Source organism: Chanodichthys erythropterus, chromosome 24 (assembly GCF_024489055.1).
Source record: "Chanodichthys erythropterus isolate Z2021 chromosome 24, ASM2448905v1, whole genome shotgun sequence".
NCBI lineage: Eukaryota > Metazoa > Chordata > Actinopteri > Cypriniformes > Xenocyprididae > Chanodichthys > Chanodichthys erythropterus.
Window position 1 is genome coordinate 14,554,202 of NC_090244.1, and position 16,295 is coordinate 14,570,496.

At 38.1% G+C, this 16,295-nt stretch overlaps 1 protein-coding gene across 1 annotated transcript; it reads right to left on the bottom strand.

The window, feature by feature from the left end:
* Positions 1-1,996: 1,996 nt before the first annotated feature.
* Positions 1,997-8,303, bottom strand: acanb (aggrecan b). The gene is made up of 17 exons (XM_067379299.1): positions 8,228-8,303; positions 7,760-8,143; positions 7,490-7,664; positions 7,182-7,309; positions 6,799-7,092; positions 6,218-6,514; positions 5,753-5,936; positions 5,499-5,626; positions 5,118-5,411; positions 4,933-5,028; positions 3,795-4,835; positions 3,577-3,690; positions 3,016-3,174; positions 2,851-2,933; positions 2,618-2,762; positions 2,214-2,396; positions 1,997-2,089 (listed from the first exon to the last, which is right to left on the bottom strand). The coding sequence occupies exons 1-17, from the start codon at positions 8,301-8,303 to the stop codon at positions 2,004-2,006; spliced, it is 3,867 nt and encodes a 1,288-aa protein (XP_067235400.1). The 3' UTR covers positions 1,997-2,003.
* Positions 8,304-16,295: the final 7,992 nt, after the last annotated feature.

Below are 16,295 nucleotides of genomic sequence, written 5' to 3' on the forward strand. Positions count from 1 at the left end.
TGACTCTGTCAATCAAACGTTGTGGGGCACTTTGTGTGTTGGATTAATAATATATACTTTAATGTTTAGGCCATTTCATAATTCTTGTCTTGTTTTCTGATGCCATATTGTGCTTATTTGAATATTAATGCTTGTCTCATACGTTAGATTGTTTGACATCTACAAAATTTCATTTATAAGAGCTCAAGTATGTTATGAAGGCCAAGACGAATCTTGTGAACTTGTGAATTAATAAATTAAGGAAGTGTGAATGCATTGCACAACAAGGAATAAGTGCCATAAGCAACCATTCACTTCCTGTGACAGAAAAGTCACTTATATCATTTTGTCATTACAGCTAATGTAGACAGGATATTATATCTTTCTAGTTTGAGTAAACATTGTATACTATGCAAGCTGACCTAGAATCAAGCTGGGGAATTTATCTTTCACAGTTTCACAGAGATACAGCTAGACATTTAAACTACAACAAACAACAAATCAAATAAAAAAGACACATCTTAATTAAAGAATTTGAAATACTAATATACTTAAATGTAATTGTTTCCAGCTGTGGCCATTCAAGCCTTTTGTCTTGTTCTGAACTTGGTATTATCCAGACAATATTACCTTTGTGCTACTTAATACACTGATGTTTTTGGACTTTGTCCCAATCTGCACACTATCTACCCTAAGTAGTATGCCAGATAAGATTTTTTTTGCATCTCAAATCATAGTATGTTAAAAATAGTATGCCAAAGGTGCCTGGATGGTACACTATTTCTGGCAGATTTCTGAAGTGCATCTGTGCATTCTTTTTGGGCTAATATTGCTCACAACCCCTTGTGTCCTCTTTTTAAATTGTAGAAAAACTAACAAGGAATGCAATGCCAATGTTGCCACATGGAAATGTATGAACCTAAAAGTTAAGCTAAGGTATTGTGTAGCTTCATCCTAATACTTACATTCAAATGCAAACAGTATGCAACAATACAATAAAAAAAAAAATCCCAATACTGTTATTGTTTTTCTACATATTCAAAATGTGCATTGGTGAAATACATACTAGGAGTATGCAAATTGGGGGGCGGCATTTGATAATTCTAGAGGCTGTGTTTGGAATTGCAACTATTATACTACTTGTACTATTGGTGCAGTATTTAGTATGTATATTTAGCATGTATACTGTGAACAGTATGCACATTTTATTGATGCTACTCGTATGCAGAGTAATAGGTGATGTGACGATGCAATGCCTACTGTTTCATTTTTCAAATTGTAGGCAGTATACTGTGCCATATTCAGAAAGTAGTAAGCTAGTGGCTGCGTCAGAAATCATCAGTTAAGTCGCTTCACTGCCATTCACAAATCCTCTCCCGTGGCCTCATGGGATGGTAAAGTGTCCATCATATGCACACTTTAGAATCTCGCCAGAAGTAGTCAGTCATCCGGGTACTTTTTGTCTACTCTTTTATACGTACTGTGAATTCGGACATACTTCTTTTGTCACATATTGTTTTTCACCTACTATATAGTAGGGAAGTATGTGATTTCGGATGCAGCCACTATTTCATTCTGAACATAGCCACAGATCTTAGCAGAAAAATGTTCACACAAGTAAGCATTAGTGTCACCTTGTGGCCTGGAGGAAAATGCACCAACTATCTAAAGTAAACTCCTGTTCTTTGCTAGTTCTTTGCACTGTGTGCAATTTAGTCTATTCTTTATAGATTATCTCTTGTCACCCAATATTTATGGGTTAGGGTAAAAAGTAGTAGAAATACAATCCGGAAATGCCAAATAAATTTAAATAAACCCAGATATCTTTTTTTCTTCTCTCCAAAACAGAGCTCTAAATAGAACTTGTAAACCAATCAGCCAGACAGGCTAAATAAAGTTTGTCACTACATAAGGTTGTTCCCTTGTCATTGAGATTTTCTTTTGAGTAAATAAGGCTTCTGTACAGGTGATCTTTATTAATAACAGTCCTCTGGATGTTTTAAAATGTGTGTTTTTTGTCCTGTTTAGAGGACCTTCCTCCACGTCCGACTATTGACTGGCTTGGGATGTGTCTTGACGGATCTTTTCCGTAGCCTGTTGATTGTTTTGCCTGTTGAGGTAGGTAATAACATGGACACAAATATGTTTGTTGATTTTTGAGTTGGAACTTTACTCCACAAAATATAACATTCTAACCTTAACTTTGTCCTCAAGTGTGTGTGGCATATACTTACCTCCTATGCATTCCACTTGAGGCTCCTCCCACTGACCATTGGGTAAGCAGCGTACTACAGAAAGGTGGCGCTGTATGAATCCACTGTCACACTGGTATCGAACGATGGAGTTAACAGGGTAGCGATCTTTGCTGTTGCCTAACATCCTGGCATTCTTCACTTCAGGAGGTGATGAGCATGTGACTACAGAAAAAAAAGAGTAAAATAAAATAGCAAAATACTATTCTCTTCGTATTAAAACAAGGAATTGTAGTTCTTTTGCATTTACAATATCCATTGGTAATTAACATAATGACTGTAATGTCAATAAATAGCTATTGTGATGTAGCTATTTAATGAGCTCTCATAGCTAATTAGGTGAGACTGACTTGGTGCTGAAGTTAATGTCTATCACCTCTTCTTACCAGGTCCACTCTTGCAAGTATAAGGAAGATGATAGTTGCAGGGTACATCATTCCACTGGCCATCCTCATGCCATATCATAACAACACAGTCTTCTCCTGTGTTGAAATAATTATCTGGCTGGTTGGGTCTCCAGTTTTCATATTCCTGCAGAGAAAGTAGCACTGGTTGAAGCAATGACATATTGCAGATGCCTCAGATCATGGATGTCACTCAGTTCTAAAAGAAATCTCACCAAAGGACTTCCATCTGTCCAGTGAAACTCATTTTGCACATTCCTGTCATTTAGCCCAATCCATTGATAGTCGTGCGCTTGATCTAGGTGGTTCAGAAATGTATAAGTGCTTTCATTTAGATCAAAAAGGTACATATCTTTTATAAGAAACCAAATTCAACTCACTTCTTACAAACTCTTGTTCTTGTCGGGAGGATATGCTAACCAGATGAGAGTTTAGCTCTTGACAGTGCTGCTCAGCACTGGTCCAGGTCTCTCGCTCATCAAAATGAATGTAACAGCTGCCCATAAATTCTGTCCACCCCTCAGCACATCCCTGAATCGCTGAGAAAACACAAAAGAGGCAATGAATCTGATATAGTTTCGATTATGTGTTCTTTAAAGGGTGGCTAGTTACGCCAGACTGTCAGGCTGTGCTTCAATTCACAGGGTCCCTGTGCAGTTTTCACTGCTCCCTACACACTGAGCAGGGTTATATCTGTGTACTTCACTAGGCAAAATGTGTTCCTTTCAAATACCCTAGTAATTCATCATTAACATACACTCCTTACGATTTAGAATTTCATGTAAGTTGTGTATGAAGTAGGAAGTGTATGTGTAGGAAGTAAAAAGTCAGCAAGACAAAGGTGGTTAAAACTTTGCTTTGGTCACAATAGATAAAGTACATAGCATGATGGTATGTTTGTGGTCAGTGATTTTTAATATGCTCTATGACTTTTCACTTACGTGTTGAGCAGTTTTCCCCACTAAATCCTGAATGACACTGACATACAGCAAAGCCATCTTGTAGAGAGCATAAACCTTGACCACAGGGGTTTGGATCACAGGGGTTAGCAGAATCTGCCAAAGAGAGATATATTAACCTTAATTTCCAAATGTTAATATGAAGGCTGTTGTACACTAGATGAATAACAACAAAAATTATAGTTTTGTTCAGTTATTACCATCAATAACAGATGGTTCCTCTATAGCTTTTGGCATTTGTAGTAAAGCTGAAGGAGAAGTGGTGAGTACAGAAGTGGTGGGTGGTGTGGTGTTCAGAGGCGACTGATCAGACATATCAAACACTTGTGTGGTGACATTAATTTGCTCATCTCTTTCTGGAAGAGGATCATCTGTTTCATTGGCATTCCAGTAATCTTCATATAAAGTACTATTGGAAAGAGATATGTCCTCAGAATAATGTTCCTGACTACTGCCCTCTCCACTGATTTCCACTGATCCACGACCCTGTTCTGGCCCAAAGGTGGACCCAAATGTCAACTCAATGACCTCATTGTCTGTTAGAATTACAATCTCTTCATCGTTTTTCTGATTGTGACCAGACACCTCTCCTGAGGGATGACCTGAAGGGATGAAACTTGAGGTTTCAGAGGCAGAGCCAGATCCAGAGGCAGAGCCAGATCCAGATCCAAAGCCAGAGGCAGATCCAAAGTCAATGGCAGAGCCAGAACCACTAACATCAGTCAAGCCAAATGGGGTTATACCAGACAATTCCTGTTCTCCAGAAGGTCTTGCAGTCAGATCAGTCATTTCTGAGTCTATAAATGACACATCGAAGAAGCCTGACCCACTCGATTCCCCACCACTGAAGAATCCACTTCCTGAACCGCTAATTCCACTGCCGAGTCCCGATGGAAGGCCACTAGCTCCACTTTGTTCTTGGAAGAGTCCAGACTCCTCTCCAGATCCTTGGTCCCCTGATCCTATTCCTGAAGTTATGATAACACCACTACCACTGCCACTACCTTCTTTAGCCTCCAAAGTGCTGCCTGAGGCAGAAGTCTGCCACATCAGTGTATCAGCACCTTCTTGGAGTCTCACGAGAAGACCTGATCCATCACCACTTTGGCCAGAACCTGATATGCTCCCACTGGTTATGCCACTCCCTGACATGTGTCCAGAAATGGAATCAGGATCGCCTGATGCTGAGCCTGATCCAGAACCAGACAGGTCCACAATCATGGGAGGGACAATTGGACGAACTGCAACACACATTACTGAAAGTAAGCATGCCTAAATATGACAATAATGCAGAATAGATTAGCAGTAGCAAGTGGAGAAATCAAATATATTTGGTACCAGGTCTCAGCAGCTCTGTTATGTCCGTCATGTTAAGATCCTTCTCCGTCCTTGTAACATTCAACGTATCCTCATCGAGGAGTATAGACAGATTTGCTGAAAAAAAAAAAGAGAAACTCCAATATCAACACCCAGTCTTGTCTTTCAGTGGAAACTCGTGCATGCAGGCTTAAAAGCTGTTATACCTTTGAAGCAATATGCATCATATCTGGAGTATGGGTTTGGGAAGCCTGTTTGGTTTGGTTGAGCATAAATAGTGTGGACTGCAGTCTTGTTATCACTACAACTGAAGTCTGGGTTGCGGACAGGATAGCGGACACTGCGATCAGCCAGCCAGCCAGGACTACACTCGTGGAAACCCTGATTCCATGCAGCATAGAGTTCTCCAGTTGAGGCTAGAGTAGAACCCAGTTTTCTGCAATGGGCAACAGCTTCGTAGTAGGTGAAGCCTGCTAGTGAACTCACATGGAAGATCTCCCCTAAGGGACAAAGACCAAACCGTGAGATTATAGACATTTAAATATACAATATACGTCCATTGCATTGTCATGAATGAACTTACTCACCCTTTATTTGGTCCATGTAACAGTACACATCATACCGCTCATATGCAGGCCTAACATTGTAGGAGCGCACACCAGGGGTGTCCTCCTGATCTCCAAGGCAGTTCTTTCGAAGATGCACGATTGGATACCTAAACACAATGTAGAATACTATATAAGGTGTCAACATGCAAATATGTGACTCAAGATTACAGTTAATTCACAGAAACAAATGCAGTGAGGAACATAGAGCAGCACTTTGTAAAAAATATGATCACCTGACGGTTTGGTCTTGTAGCCAACCTGCACTGCATTGATGAAGGCCAGCTTCATAAGCAGCCTGAAGGAGCTCAGGGGTGGCTATGACTGCTCCCAGTTTCTGACACGCCACTTGGGCTTCCTCAAAGGTGTAAGCATAGCGGCTCAAGGCAGCGCGATAGTGGAATACTACTCCCTTTGTTTCTAGGGTGAAGAAAGATTTGGCCATATTTGATAGGGAACCATTCAAGGAGCTGCAAAACTATGCTGTTTATGGTATTAAGACATGTTTTGGAAATCAGTTGAGGCACCTGCAATTTTGTGCCTGCAACTCTTTGCAAATCCTTGTTTTGGCTCAATTATTACATTTGGCATAATTATAATGTCAGTATAAGTTCCTTCAGTGGTGTGTGGGATGCATTGGCATTTGCATTACTAACATTATGTGGCTATATCACAGATTGGATCCAGTTTAGTTTACTTACCAGCAGTGACATTGTCCTTGGGAATCTCGTATCCTAGATTAGGCAGAGCCGCGGCCACTTTGATGACTTCCTCCTCAACCTCAGTGATGTTGTAAGGTAGTGTTAGGTGACTTTCTATGCTTGTGACTTTAAGAGGCTCATCTGTAACCAGTTGGCCACGGACCTCTCCTTCTGTGGTCACGTCTTCAGTATAGTCTGATGAGCTTGAGGTGACTGTAGCCACAGTGAACATGGAATCGGTGGTAGTGTATATTTCAGGAAATGGTGAGGTGTTTGTTAAAACCATTTCTGTTTCTTCTGAAAAATAATTTACAATGTTTGTGAGAAACTTTTGAGTCATATAAGGACAAGGATCTGCTTGGATGTTCTATCTTTGGAAATTCTTTGCAACTGCATATAAAAATAGGTACAAGCTTTGGAATAACACAATGGTGAGTAAATAATGTTTTTTTTTTCTCATTTTTAAGTTTCTATTCCTTAATTGATTTTATGATATAATTGATCTGGAATGTATAAATTATTTTAATCGATATAGCAAACAAAAAATGCAATAAAATATGAAATAATTTGTCTGTTCTTACCTCCATAACAGATTGCATCATAGCGGGAGTCTGGGTATGGATATCCAGTCTGATTTGGAAACAGGTAAACTGTTCGCACTCCCAAAAGCCCCCCACCACACTGGGGTCGAGCTATGTTAATGGGGTACCGTACACTCCTGTCTGCTAGCCAGCCAGCATTGCACACATCCATGCCAGTCTTCCATGCCAGGTACAGTTGCCCCGTGGTGGCCAATTGGGCTCCCAACTTTGCACACTGGTCTTCAGCCTCTGCAAAGGTGAACTTTTCCACAGACATGGAGTAGAAAACTCTGCCTGGGTGACGAGGAGAATCCATAAAGTAAAAACATAGCAAAAACTCACCAACTAGATACATTTCAGTTTGGAAACACTGCCTGAGGTACCTGACATTTTTTCTGCAAAACAGTACACATCATAGGTCTCATTGATGTCTCGGACTCCATATGTTCGTACCCCTGGGAAATTTTCTTTGTCTCCATAGCAAGGCTCCCTTGGCTCATGAATAGGATACCTATGGAGAATTGCATAGAATGTTATTATAGTTATCAGCTTAGTATTGCTTGTGTCATTTCAGTGTTTTTTTAGAAGATAAAAAAATTTAGTACAAAATCAGTTCCATTGTATTGATTGTGTATTGACTGCTTGTGGCTTTTATTTATATAGTTATTAGATATTGACCTCTTCACATTACCTCACAGTTTGATCTGAAAGCCAGCCGGCATCACATTGATGGTAACCATCATCATAGGCAGCTTGCAACTGTGCGGGAGTTGCAATAACAGCACTGTTCTGGATGCAGGCTGCTTTTGCCATTTCAAATGTCAATGTATATCGGGTAGAAATTGCTCGATAGTGAAACACAATACCTGTAAAAATTTGACCCATTTATTTAATTCTCACTTTCGGTTATTGATATATTTGATGTCCTTTATTTTACCTGAAAAGTTTGAAAGTGCATTACCTTGAACTTGCATTCCCACTGAATCATAGTTATCGTCAATCCCCTGCATGACCTCACACCGGTAGGAGCCAGAGTCACTGGAGCGGAGTTCTGAGATCTCAATTGTAGCATCATTTGGCACCATGGGGTAGTTTACCATATGAACCCGGTCCAAGTAATCTCTCTCAACCTGCACCAAGCCATCACTGGCAACCAGAATAAGCGATATTCTGCCCTTGTAGATGTAGCTCCACTTAATACGCTGGGACAGTGGGGCGATGGTTGGGGCACCAGGGTCCTGGAAAGTGTTGTCCTGAAAGTAGCAGGGTATGACCATGCTCCCCCCAAGTAGAGGGCGCAGAGTCTGTTCCACAGGGATGCTCACACTGAGGGGGCTGTCCTGATCTGTACAACACAACTTTTTGAAATTCTCATTCACTTAAAAGAAATAAAACTTAGCCATCCAAAAAGCAACAAACATTCACCTACCAGCCATGTCTCCGAAAATTATCATGCCATGAATGGCATGGATGCATGCATACAGCAGAAGCCAAATCAAAGACATGATTCACCTTAAAAAAATATAGAAAAAGAGTGTTTGTTTTACATTAATTTATCTGGCACCATGCACATTTGACCAATATTCAACAGTGATGCATTGAACTAAGGCCTCAACAGCCAGAACAAAGATACACTGTGCAAAACTTGTAAAGTACCTTTAGGGGTACAACATCTTGTCACTACGGCAGTACCCTTAAAGGCACATCTTTGTACCCTTAAGGTAACTACTGTGAACCATTTAAAGGTAAATAAGGTACATAGATTTTCCTTTGACAAGTGACAAGATGTTGTACCCCTAAAGGTACAAGTTTTGCACACTTTTTTCTGAGCATGTATCTAGGGCACAATAAACTGAGCAAATCACTCAAGAGTTTCTCCATTTCTGAGGCTTTACAGGGCCTGACTGAGCTATACTGTACTCCGGGTGGAAATTTGGAATAGATTGGAAACATGACGTCATTAATCCACTCTCCCATTTAAATTTTCACACGTACACTCTTTCTCCCTGTCTCTCTCTAAAGAAGAATAGTTCACTGTTTGTGCAACAGGAAGTGTTCTGGGCTTGGTACGTTGAATTTTAATCAATAGTTACTGTGAAATCTGCCTGGAAAAAAAGCATAATATTTTCTTGTATGAAATATAAATGCTACTGTTCAATCTGATAATGAGCACAGTGTATCATTCACCACTTTGTCTAAATTTTTCCCTCTTGGCTGTTGCTCAGGTTTTCTGAATCAAGCTGTTTTAAATGCACTGAGTGACTGTAGGAGACCTCCATCCTGGCACTGCGCTGAAGCAGCTTTTTATCTCCCACCTCGAATGCCTTACTTCTGTTTTACTGTTTTATGCCAGTAGGATAAGAACAAAAGACCACTTCCTATACAAGTGAATGAGACCTCAAGCATGCTTTCATTGATTTATATAGTACTCAGAGACAATTCTGTGTAGTCAGTATAGTTTGGTTGTTTTTTTATATGCAATCCTATTCTATTTTCAATAGATTCTGCACTGAAAATATGTTTTTCATACCACATACACCAACACACACACAAATAGGTTGTGTGAGGTGAGAAGCGCCACATTCAACATCTTCTTGATAGACGGAAATATGTTAACTCAGCTGTCTGAGGTGAGTCATGGAGGATCTCCTCTGTCATGAAGACAAGTTTACATTCTATTCCAGAGGAATGAATAACGTCCCACAGTGAATGAATGAATGAATGAATGAGCACTTTTAATACGATGAATGTGAATGCTTTTTTATTACAATGATTTCTTTATAAGTATATCTGCTTACTGGCTAGCTCCAACTCTAGTCTTAAAAAAAGTAAACTGTGTCCTGCCTTCTTTAAAATGACCAGTCACATGTGCCTTTCAAAAGCTGTTTTAAAAAATGCCACTTCATGTCTACAGTTATATTCTGGTCTTGTCAAGCAGAGGTGGAGAGAGGACCTCCACAGTATCTCCATTCAGCCAGTGTGGTATGTTCCCTTCCCATCAGGCACAGGCCAATAAGCAGAGTTCTGTTCCTGCTGTGGTCTGTGCTCATGGACCCAGGCCTGCGTTAAAGCCAATGTAAATACTCTGCTGTATTCCACAGGAGGCCCTAAATCACCAAAACCCCAAGAGTGCCACAGAACCAGAACACTGTCCACATTCAACACACAGAGTGGCAGGTAAGCAAGTCTATTACAGTGAAAGTATGTCATGTTAATAGTAATGCATGAACATACTACGTACAGTATAATCTGTTGGTATGCATTTGGTCACATATATCACAACTATTATGCACACTTGCATTTAGAGAGGTAGCTTCACCTACGACACACCTTGCCCATCCTTATCAGGAGAATTTAACATGCAAGATGAAAAGTTAGTAGTAATAACTAATGTTTAAAATGCAAATTAAAACCACAAAATTAATGTTGCATTGAAAGTGTGTACAAAAAGAAACAAAGGACTTGGAGCACACCAAATAACCCAGACCTCAATGTAATTAAGGCAAGCATACTAATTTATTATTGGTAAGATGTTAATTTAATTAGAAAATATAATAGATATAGCCATAATATTGAGTTTTATTATTCTAATTCACATGCTTTAACATTGAATATTAATAAAATAACAAAATTTGAGAAATTGCTAATCATGTAATCAATGAAACTGTATAACCAATACTTGGTCTCATACATATATCAATAAATGCATATTCAAACTTGAAGCTATATTAATATTAACAACTATAAATAGTTTTTATTTATATATATAAAAAACTTACCAAACTAGTATTGTCCCTTCTTGTTTGTTTTAGTTGTTCTTTGAAATGTCCTTGTGTCTTGCATTAATCTGTTGGTTGGGAAATGTCTAAATTCCCGTGTTTTTGGACTGCTTGCCTTCCCTGTGTGAGTCAGGAGCAGAAAGGGATCTAATTTAAATTGGGCAGAAGTTTAGCAAAGTGAGTGGGAGAGAGAGATAGAAAAGGGCAGAAGGAGGCAGAAAAGTGGGAGTGGGGACTATTGAGTGCCCTTGAGTGGCATTTTGAATTTTCAAATCACAACTTTGGGGGAGACAGGGGTGGATAGGCTAGCATGTTTGATTGGCACAGGTTTCAATTCTGGGACATAATAGGATGCTTTCACAAAAATGTAATGTGCTTTCCCTCTTTACAATCAGTAAAAAATATTTTGTCAAAGATAGAATATAACAGTTATATATTTAGATAAATTTAGGAAATATTTATTGACATTAAATGTGTCTGGGTTTTTTAGTTTCATTTAATTTCATTCTCATTTGCACCAAAAAATGCAAACATCAATTTCTGGGTTATTTAGCAACCCAGTGCTGGGTAAATATTGGACAGAACACTTGCTGGGTTTTATACATTTAGCCATTTGCTGGGTTATGGCATAGTGCTGGGTCAATTAACCTGATACTGAATGTTGTTTTCATTTAAATAATAAAAATGCACTATAAAATCTCTGTTATATATATATCAGTCTTCATATATCAACTGTAGAATACTCAAAAAAAAAAAAAAAAATGTAGTAAGAGCAAGAGCAGCCAATGGGAATCTGTGGGAAGAAAACTGGCATCAGTATGCTGTTCCAGTTCAATCTTGTGCTAATATTCAAGTTTGCAAAGCTACATCAAAAACAGCTCTACCTTTTGGTATCTCGTCTGTCAGACAAGTTTCAACCCGTGAAACGAATAGCGTGACCACAGCTGCGACGCTAGCGCACTAGATCAATAGCGCTCCCATGTAAGACGTGTTCCTATTTGTACTGTAATAGTTTGATGTAATACAAACCTTAATTTCATTTAGGAAGTTTCCCCTCAGGAAATGTTCTGTCGGTACAGAATACAAAATGGCCATTGACAAATGTATCCAGTTTTAACTGTTTCGGCACATACTACCCAACATTGGGTCAAACTGACCCAGCTCTGGATCGATATGTGAGGGGGTTCATCATTTGTATTGACTGTAAAAATGACCCATCAGCTAAGTTACATAAAAACTACCCAGCACCTGGTAAACACATTAAAAATAACCCAATAAAATGACTCAACAGGCTGAACTCACCATAAATAACCCATTAATTACCCAGTGTTTGGTTATCTTAATGTTCGTTTCATCAGCATTTTCAGCAATGAATGGAAATTGTTTCCCCCTAATCATCATACAATTTTCATTCCAGTATTTCAGTTTAAATTATATTTTCTGAGTTTTTAATTTAACTCTATTGGGGTCATTGCTTTCTTGCCTGTATTTGTGTACAAATAGAGTAGTAAATATCATGAAATGTACATAAGTCTTCATCATCAGGTGGGCGGAAATATGATGACTCTATTGTGGAAATATACGCTTCAGTTTCCCGTGTAGTACAGGCTCTATTGCGGGCCTTTGGTGTGGTATATTTAGGGACACTGAAAAAACTTGCAAGAATCTCTCAACCAAATATCAGTCTGCATCTGATGGTGCTGGAATTTCACAGTTCAAACTTTAAAGTGCTGACTCACTAACAGAAGCTGCTTTTTCTGCAAGTTTTTGAAGTGTGAGATACACCTTTAACTCTCATATCCTTATGTGGGAAGAAACGTTCTTTGCCCAGTAGGCATTTTATATTCTTCACATACCCAAACAAGTTGATTATCTTGGCAACTGCAGCTGAACTTGCCTGCTATGGTGCATAAATTCAGTAAATCAATATGATGGAATCCATCACCTATACGTGGTCTATATATGGTCAGGAATTGGGAAATTATATTGTTTTAAACCCATGAACCCTGTCACAGGAAGTGTGATAAGACTGGGTAATTATGTAATAGGCAACTCTACCATGGGCAACATTTCAGACATTTAACAGAGCAGAGTAGAAGTTACGCAAAAATTGCTTGGTTACACTTTGAATGTTTTCTTCAGACTTAACTATTTGACTTCTAAAAATTGCCATAGGAAACGTTACCCACAGGTACTTACAGCCCCATCTATAATGTCCTTAAAAAAGGGAGCTCCAATGAGCTGGTACACCTCATTACACATGCAACATATACAAAGCCTGCGATATATTCACATGTGTGAACTATAAACCATGTGTGTAAAATAGAAACTTAATTACCTGGAAAACCCTGGACCGGTCAAACGAAAACATATTGTGTCTGGTCACACAGGCTGTGCTTTGTTGATTCTCATACTAGCACATTGTTGCTCTGTGTAGCTACTTTACAAATCTAACAACCTTAGGGGTCTCATGAGTGACCATTCAGGTTTATTTCAAAATATATTCTGTAAGCCAGTGAATTGCAGGTATTGTCTGGGCTTAGGGGTGAAAAGTTGACCCTTAATAACATGCTTAGTTTATAACTGTTGTAGTTTAGTGAAGGGGTGAGTTCATTTGGGACAGGATTTCACACGTCCTTGGAGGCTGGTTAACAGTCATGAGCAGGTAAAGTGGTGACATCATATAAATTGCAATATCAATAGTATATGTGTTGTACTGCTGGTTTAAATGCTCTTGAATGTGTACTGTCATTTGGATTACTAGATTATTTTTATTATTGTATAAATTATATTGTTTATTATATACCAAGATGTTAGCAGCAGATCCTTTAAGTCCTGTATGTTGTGAAGTGGAGCCTCCATGGATTGGACTTGTTTATTAAGCACATCCCACAGATGCTCGATTGGATTGAGATCTGGGGAATTTGGAGGCCAAGTCAACACCTCAAACTCATTGTTGTGCTCCTCAAACCATTCTTGAACCATTTTTGCTTCGTGGCAGGGCGCATTATCCTGCTGAAAGAGTCCACAGCCACCAGGGAATACTGTTTCCATGAAAGGATATACATGGTCTGCAACAATGCTTAGGTAGGTGGTACGTGTCAAAGTAACATCCACATGGATGGCAGGACCCAAGTTTTCCCTGTAGAACATTGCCCAAATCATCACACTGTCTCCGCCGGCTTGTCTTCTTCCCATAGTGCATCCTGGTGCCATGTGTTCCTCAGGTAAGCGACATATGCGCACCCGGTCATCCCCGTGATGTAAAAGAAAACATGATTCATCAGACCAGGCCACCTTCTTCCATTGCTCCGTGGTCCAGTTCTGATGCTCACGTGCCCACTGTTGGTGCTTTCGGTGCCATATATATATATATATATATATATATACATATATACAGTACAGTCCAAAAGTTTGGAACCACTAAGATTTTTAATGTTTTTAAAAGAAGTTTCGTCTGCTCACCAAGGCTACATTTACTTAATTAAAAATACAGTAAAAACAGTAATATTGTGAAATATTATTACAATTTAAAATAACTGTTTACTATTTAAATATATTTGACAAAGTAATTTATTCCTGTGATGCAAAGCTGAATTTTCAGCATCATTACTCCAGTCTTCAGTGTCACATGATCCTTCAGAAATCATTCTAATATGCTGATTTGCTGCTCAATAAACATTTATGATTATTTTCAATGTTGAAAACAGTTGTACTTTTTTTTTTCAGGATCCCTTGATGAATAGAAAGTTCAAAAGAACAGCATTTTTCTGAAATACAAAGCTTCTGTAGCATTATACACTACCGTTCAAAAGTTTGGGGTCAGTAAGAATTTTTATTTTTATTTTTTTGAAAAGAAATTAAAGAAATGAATACTTTTATTCAGCAAGGATGCATTAAATCAATCAAAAGTGGCAGTAAAGACATTTATAATGTTACAAAAGATGATATTTTAGATAAACACTGTTCTTTTGAACTTTCTATTCATCAAATAATCCTGAAAAAAAATGTTGTACACAAATATTTTGTACAATTGTACACATTAAATGTTTCTTGAGCAGCAGATCAGCATATTAGAATGATTTCTGAAGGATCATGTGACACTGAAGACTGGAGTAATGATGCTGAAAATTCAGCTTTGCATCACAGGAATAAATTACTTTGTCAAATATATTCAAATAGAAAACAGTTATTTTAAATTGTAATAATATTTCACAATATTACTGTTTTTACTGTATTTTTAATTAAATAAATGTAGCCTTGGTGAGCAGACGAAACTTCTTTTAAAAACATTAAAAATCTTAGTGGTTCCAAACTTTTGGACTGTACTGTATATAATATATGAATATATATATATTATTACTGCAATTTAAAATAACTGCTTTTTATTTTCATTTATTTTGCAATGTAATTTATTCCTGTGATGGTAAAGCTGTTTTCAGCATAATTACTCCAGTCTTCAGTGTCACATGATACTTCAGAAGTCATTCTAATATGCTGATTTGTTGCTAGAGAAACATTTCTTCTTATTATCAATGTTGAAAACAGTTGTGCTGCATAGTATTGTTGTTGAAAAGCTTTAAAAGATGTCATTCAGACCATCATGACACAGTATTTTATTGTTCACAGCAGGAGCCCTGCTTGGAAATGGGCATGTTTGCTCAAGTGTCTCTGATGAATATGTGTTTCTTGCTTTCATTTGACTACAGAGTGAACATGCTGGATTGCTTATTCTGCAGACCAACATGTGGAAGGAATGGAAAACAGTAGTGTTTTCTTTGAGGTGACAAATTTCAGGCCTGTAAAAGACTGCTGATGCTTCAGTTTTCTGTTTGGGGATGAGCGTCATCATGGGATAGGAACTTTTTAGTTGCTAATGTTCACAAATTACTCAAATATGGCTTAGATCCTCTATACAGCAAAATCCCCAGAGTCTGCTCAGAGAATATATGGTCCCTCTCTACATAGAGTTAAAATAACACTGAAGCAGAGTTAAAGTTAATGAGATAATATGCTGTTTGTGGAGTTGTTTAATCAGATCTTGAGAGATTTAATGTCTTTTATCTTCAGTTGATTTCATCTAAGACTGTGGCTGGAAGTCATTTGTAGATATTGTGTTTCTTTTCAGTGATTCTGCTTGTTAACAGCAGGTGTTCATCACTAATGCTCAATCATAACTTAATTAATCACTTAATTATCTCAGTGCTACTTTAACACTATATAAAGAGGGACCATATGTAATCTGAGCAGAGTTGATTTAACTCTGGGGGTTTTGCTGTGTACATCTTCTCTCATTGAGTAGCATGATACATGTAGCTCATTTAATTATACTGATGTAATTTACTAAATCATAAAATGAGGGATCCTTGGCCTCCTAGTTGTAACTGATGTAATTGCAGATGGACCGTACATTTTATAAATAAATGTCTTATAAGTAATTACGTAAAAGAAATTGCCACAGAATTGACAATTTTGCTGAAAATTCAAGTCAATAACGAGTATATTTTCTCCTAGATGTTCCTTGAGGATTGTTTGAAATATGTTGGGAGTCCAGTACTCAAGAAATGTTGAGAAATGTTGGCATAAAGGACACAGTGTAAGAGGTGAAGTGCACTAATAGCCTCTAAACTGGTCATAAAATAAAGAGATACACTGTTTCAAATCATGTCACGAATGGTAATGTTAGACCTCGGCCTACCACCAAAACAAATACTTGTG

Coding starts and splice junctions, on each gene's coding strand:
- acanb (XM_067379299.1), bottom strand. CDS start 8,303: ATGTCTTTGATTTGGCTTCTGCTGTATGCATGCATCCATGCCATTCAT. Junction 8,144..8,227: donor AATTTTCGGAGACATGGCTG/GTAGGTGAATGT, acceptor TGTGTTGTACAG/ATCAGGACAGCCCCCTCAGT. Junction 5,627..5,752: donor CTACAAGACCAAACCGTCAG/GTGATCATATTT, acceptor CATTGTGTTTAG/GTATCCAATCGTGCATCTTC.